Raw genomic sequence first — 6,189 nt, 5'->3', positions numbered from 1 at the left:
TCTTAATCAGGATATTAATAAGGAACTAGCAGTTTATGAAGCTTTTGGAATAATCCACCAATTTTTTAAAATTAAACACTATCTAAAGATTTGCATCGAAGCGTTTTTTTTTGATAGTGATTTTAATCACTGTCAGATATCATTATACTTGATCCAACTATTTTTACTATAAACTTTCATAAATCTTTAACAAAAATTTTTCATGNTATTTTACTATAAACTTTCATAAATCTTTATCAAAAATTTTTCATCAACTTTAAAGAACCAAAAAAATAGGTTAAAATTGAAAATTTGGACTGATTATTTTTAACATATTAAAAATCAAATCAATAATAATTTGAAAACAATTTTTATTTTATATGTAATTAGTAATAATATAAAAAATTAGAACTGATAGATAAAGTCTAATTGCAGATTTGAAAACAACGCAAAAAGTTGATTTTTTAAAGTATATTTTTGCTTCTGATGAAAGTTCCTTGTAGTCCAGTGCATTTATTTATAGTAACAAACAGTAAATGTTTATAATAAAAAAAAATAATTTATTTTACCATAACTTTTAGATCAATTGGCAAGTTTGAAATTGACATTAAATAGAATATTTTATGAGAATTAAAAAAATTGTATCANAATTAAATAGAAAATTTTATGACAATTAAAAAAATTGTATCGTTAAGATCAATATGCAGTCAGAATGTTTTATAATTACTATTTATTGTAAATTTATCAGAAAAGCTCAATATTTTTTTGCATTTTTATCGTAATAGATAACTTTAATAGAAGTAATAGTAATAATTTCCTAGTAACTTTTGGTGTTCGAAAAGATTCATAATATCCAGAACTGAATTAATTTTAATGATTTTTTGTAAAAAAGTTGCTATTTTAAATCCCCCCCCAATGAGCAGGTTAAGTGTTAGATTTTCAAAAAAATTATATCAAATGAAAGGGAAATACCTAAGGTTTTAGTATAAAAAAAAAACGGTAGCACAGTGGGGTCGAGGCACAGTGTGGACGAGGCATAGATGGGACAATTATAGATGATATCTGACAGTGATTAAAATCACTATCATAAGAAACGCTTCGATGCAAATCTGTAGATAGTGTTTCNTTTTGTAGTTGAAACCTATCATATCAAACTTCATTCGTTAATAAATATTTTGAAAACATTAGAAATTAATGATTTTAATTGTCTTTATGGAGACGATGTAATAACTAACTGTTTAATTGATAAATTAGAATTTTTTTTTCAATTTTTGAGAGTAATATCTTCAACTAGATACGAATTGTAGTCATAGGACGTATCGTTGAAAAAAGTAGGTCAAGTTAGAGCAGAGAAAATAAATGATATTCACAAAAAAACATTTACTCGGCTTTGCATCGAAGCTAAAACTTAAAATATAGTAAAATAATTTTAATACGAATAAGAAATTTCTTCTTGCAAGGGGCGACTAAAGTGATGGGATCATTGATCTTTATTGAAGTTATTGAATCTAAATGAGTTAAAAATTTATACTAACTTAAAAGGAATTAAGAAAAAATGCAAAAAATTTATTGTCATACGCGGGTTGGAACCTCGTACCCCAAGCGTGTAAAACACAAGTTATACCTACTCGGCAATCGTACTTTCCTACCGATAATTGAAAAAATTGGNATTTTACCAACTCGGCAACCGTACGTCGCTACCGTCGGGTGAAAAAATAGGCTATTTAAGCTAGTTCAAATTTCAAAGTTATTTTTCTCGACTTAAAAGAAGCAAACAAATTTAAATAAGTTTAACTTTCTATGCTATATTAATTTTTTATTTATATAATATTTATGAAAATCTGTAGTCCCCTTGTCAGGTATTTTAAAATAAAATAAAATACAAAACCCAGAATTTTAACACAAAAATAGCAAATTTTTGAATACGGTAGTCATTTTTACCATGAAGACAAATCCAGAGGTCAAATTTTTTTTTTTCAAATTAAAGTATATTACATAAGCTTTAGTTTAAGATATACATAAAAGTGTCAGTATTTCCGGATACTTTCAAAAGTTAAGTTGAAAAAGTTCTACTTTATATACGCATTTTAAAAACTTTGTACCTCCCCTGTATAAAGGGAAAATGTCAGATTTAAAAAAAAAGGACGTCGAATGAAAGAAGTTTATATAAAGTATTTATTGTTAAAAAATAGAATTGATTCATGCATTTTTTAAAAAGTTATAGCATCATAATGTTAAAAAATGTAAAATATAATATCAAGAATTTTTTCAAAAAAATAGCATATTTTTGCATACGGTAGTCATTTTCACCATGAAGACAAGTCCAGAGGTCAAATTTTTTTTTTTCAAATTAAAGTATATTACATTAGCTTTAATTTAAGATATATATAAAAGTGTCAGTCTTTCCGGAACATTTTCAAAAGTTAAGTTGAAAAAGTTAATTTTTTGTAAAAAAGTTACCATTTTGAAACCCCATCCTGTGGGCTGTTAAAGGGTCAAATGTTTACAAAAATATATAAAATGATAGGTAATTATCTAAGGTATGTATAAAAAAAAAAATTATATTGATTCGGTCATTTTTAAAAAAGTTATGACAATTTTAAGTAAAAAAAAATGAAAAAATATCGAAAATTAGCGATTTTTAAATTTGTAATTTTTTGGGGGATTTCCCCCGTTTACGAGGAACGAGGGATTTTTTTTCAATTTTTGAGGGTAATGTCTTCAACTAGATACGATTTGTGATCTTTTGACATATTTTTCATCAAAATCGGTTCAGTGNAATTTTTGAGGGTAATGTCTTCAACTAGATACGATTTGTGATCTTTTAACATATTTTTCGTCAAAATCGGTTCAGTGAGAGCTGAGATTGAGCGTATACAGACACAAAAAAAAAAAAAACACATCATAGTAAAATTAATACCTTCTCAGCTTCGCATCGAAGCTAAAAATAGGTGCTATTGAAAAGATGATCAAACGAATTTCGTTAGCCAGTATCATCAATGAATTTTCTACTATAAAAGCTATTGTTATGAAAGATTTATATATAAACACTTGTAAAATGAACGATATATATGAATTGTTACTAGTAAATTACAACTTTTATTACGTTATTTTTTTGAAGAGGACGCATTTCTGAAAATTTTACAGGAGTGCAACTTAACTATAGGGCAAGTATTTAATTTAAAATACCTGAAAACACACATTAATTTTTAAATAAATAAATTGTGTACCAATTCTGTAAAGCTCTTTTGCTGTAGCTTTACCAATTCCTCGACTTGATCCTGTAACAATAGCGACTTTACCATCCAATCTACATTTACTTGTACATTTTCTACTAAACATTTTTTTTTTTTATTATTATATTCTCTAATTATTAAAAATTTTTTTGTAAAAATAAATTGGAAATCTTCACAAGTGAACGCACAAAAAAGATTACAATAAAGCTGATAAAAACTGGCTTTAAATTGTATGAGAAAAATAACGAACAAAAAATTTATAAAAAAATAGCTGGAGAGTATAAAATCTGTCTTTTATATTTTTTTATAGTATATACATTGAAAGTATAATTAACATTATTTAGCGTTATAATTGCGTGAAATATATTTAATATTTGTAAATAAATACTGAATAATCTTTTATTATAATTAATGTAATATTTAAATGATTTATTATAGAAATATTCATATACATGTACAGCAAGTTTTTCACCCGTATTAATTACATATTGTATAGAATACAATACAAGAATTCTTTAATAATAGAATAAAAAAAAAATTCTACACCCAGAGAAAAACCTCGATCTATATAATAAATTAATTATTCAATTTGATAAATATATCATTACTATTGAATCTATGATATATTTATCAATATGATGATTTTTTTTCTTGTCTTGAACAATAATTATTCATAAGAATAATTATTTTGTTCGTATTAATAAAGCATTATCATAAACCCTTGATAAAATTTCTCCATCAAAATTGATTGAGGTTTTTCTTTGGGTGTAGAAAATGATGACCATTTTAGTTTTGAAACCATTTTAATTTCTGGGAATTCATAGCAATTATATAATTGTTTAGGCAACTAAGACTCAGCTCCTGCTCAACAAAATTTTGTTGATCAATACATCAAAAGATCTGGAAATATATTTTAAATTATCATTTCTAATTTTAAGAATAGATTAGGTAATCATAATAATTAATATTATTATTATATCAAATAACAGTTTTAAATTCGCATGATATAAGAATATTAAATTAATATTTGACACGACTTACCTAGCAATAATGTAGTCGGCAATGGTTTTGAGGGTAGAGGGCTGTGGGCCGTTTATTATCTAACAACAACAATAAGTTATTTAAAACAAACAAACCGAAAAGACGAACACAGTTATTAATAATCTTCGCATAATATCGCGGCACTTTCGCTGGCGTCGACAAACGGTGTCCGGCACGATCCTCGGGCGTCAAAAAGTTAGCAGCGTTGTTGGTGACGGTGCGCGGGGTGCGGTTGGGTTCGTCGAGTCCGGTCGTGCGGCACGTCCGGAGCCGGTGGCGTACATCCTCGACGTTGTCACGTTGACAACGGGAAGAAGACACAACATATCATTTGCGGCGGGCCGTCGTCGACCGCGAGGCACTTGCTGGACTTTGCACCGTAGTGTAGGTNCGACCGCGAGGCACTTGCTGGACTTTGCACCGTAGTGTAGGTCAGTCAAATACTCATAATAGGGCGACGGCTGATAAAGGTGGCACGAGTACGGGGCATCGTGTATCACAAAGCGACGCGGACCATGTCATATATTAAGAGTTCTCTTAGAAAAAACTTTTGACAATATTTCCTGGACGTTTTTAAATTAAAAATGTTACTTATATATTTTCTTTATTTAAAGATTATTATTATTATCCAATTGTTTTTCATTAAATTACATTTTGGGATCAGTACGTCAAGTACTGATTAACAAAGTTTGTCAAGTACAAGGTTGCCTTAACAAGTATATAAATACTCGAAATTCTCAGCCTTGCATCGAGGCTAAAATTAACGAAATTTTTTTATTATTTGTCTTTATTCTGTTATTATAGATATTCTACATTGTTTTCTATATAATTTATACATAGTATTCATAATATCTATATATATTTGAATATTTTTATAATTAAATAATTTATATATTGTAATAAATATAATTTTAAATATTTTAATTTAATTAAATATTATAATAAAAATTATTCAGTGTTTTTCAGATTCAGTTATTATAAAAATAATTTATTAAATAATAAATGTTAAAATTATTTAATATATTTAATATATTTCACAATTATATTACTTTCATTTGTGTTGTAATAAAAAAACATTGTTTTATAAAAAATACAGTTTTTATAAAAAAAAATTTCTTGGGACAAAGAATATAATAAAATCATAAATCAATCTTTACAAAAAAAAATATTGTAACTTGATAATTCATTGAAACTTAGAGACTTGCGTTTAATATTTACTTAATTTATTTTCAAGTTATGTATTAAATTTTAATGATTAAAGTGTATTTTTTGTTAAGTATTAAACTAAAAATAATACACTTTCATTAATTGAAAGCTTTTTTCCTTTTTAGGGCTTATTATTGCGTTTAAAATAAAACGTTTTAGTGCTATGCGTTGTTTATGGCCTGATAATTAGCTAAAAATAGTCTTTAAAAAACTGAAATCTATCGTTTGAAAAAATTTCTAATACATCTTATTCGTTAAATACTTTCATTACATGTATGTGAATACTCCTATAAATTTTTAGCTTCGATGCGAAGCTGAGAAGGTATTAATTTTACTATGATGTGTTTTTTTTTTTATTTTTTTATTTTTTATTTTTTTATTTATTTTTTTGTGTCTGTGAACGCTCAATCTCAGCTCTCGCTGGACCGATTTTGATGAACANTTTTTTTTTTTGTGTCTGTGAACGCTCAATCTCAGCTCTCGCTGGACCGATTTTGATGAACAATATGTCAAAAGATCACAAATCGTATCTAGTCGAAGACATTACCCTCAAAAATTGAAAAAAATTCCCTCGTTCTCCGTAAACGGGGGAAATCCCCCAAAAAATTACAAATTTAAAAATCGCTAATTTTCGATAATTTTTCATTTTTTTTTACTTAAAATTGCCATAACTTTTTTAAAAATGATCGAATCAATATAATTTTTTTTTTTATAGATATCTTAAATA

General features: G+C 26.5%; 1 protein-coding gene across 4 annotated transcripts in view; it reads right to left on the bottom strand.

The window, feature by feature from the left end:
• LOC126901872 (retinol dehydrogenase 11-like) overlaps positions 1-6,189 on the bottom strand; it is a 79,525-nt gene that overhangs the window by 31,282 nt on the left and 42,054 nt on the right. Inside the window, exon 1 of one of the 4 annotated variants that reach the window (XM_050678757.1) lies at positions 3,210-3,469. The exons of 2 other annotated variants lie outside the window; for them this stretch is intronic. In XM_050678757.1, the coding sequence (XP_050534714.1) occupies positions 3,210-3,321 (112 nt within the window). In that variant the 5' untranslated portion in view covers positions 3,322-3,469. Of the gene's footprint in view, positions 1-3,209; positions 3,470-6,189 lie in introns of those variants that run through there. One more of the 4 variants, XM_050678755.1, reaches the window with a different exon arrangement.

Source organism: Daktulosphaira vitifoliae, unplaced genomic scaffold, assembly GCF_025091365.1.
Source record: "Daktulosphaira vitifoliae isolate Bord-2020 unplaced genomic scaffold, ASM2509136v1 Scaffold_3, whole genome shotgun sequence".
In the NCBI taxonomy this organism is placed as follows: Eukaryota; Metazoa; Arthropoda; class Insecta; order Hemiptera; family Phylloxeridae; genus Daktulosphaira; species Daktulosphaira vitifoliae.
Note: the sequence above shows the minus strand (reverse complement) of the source record. Positions and strands in the feature narration are given on the sequence as shown.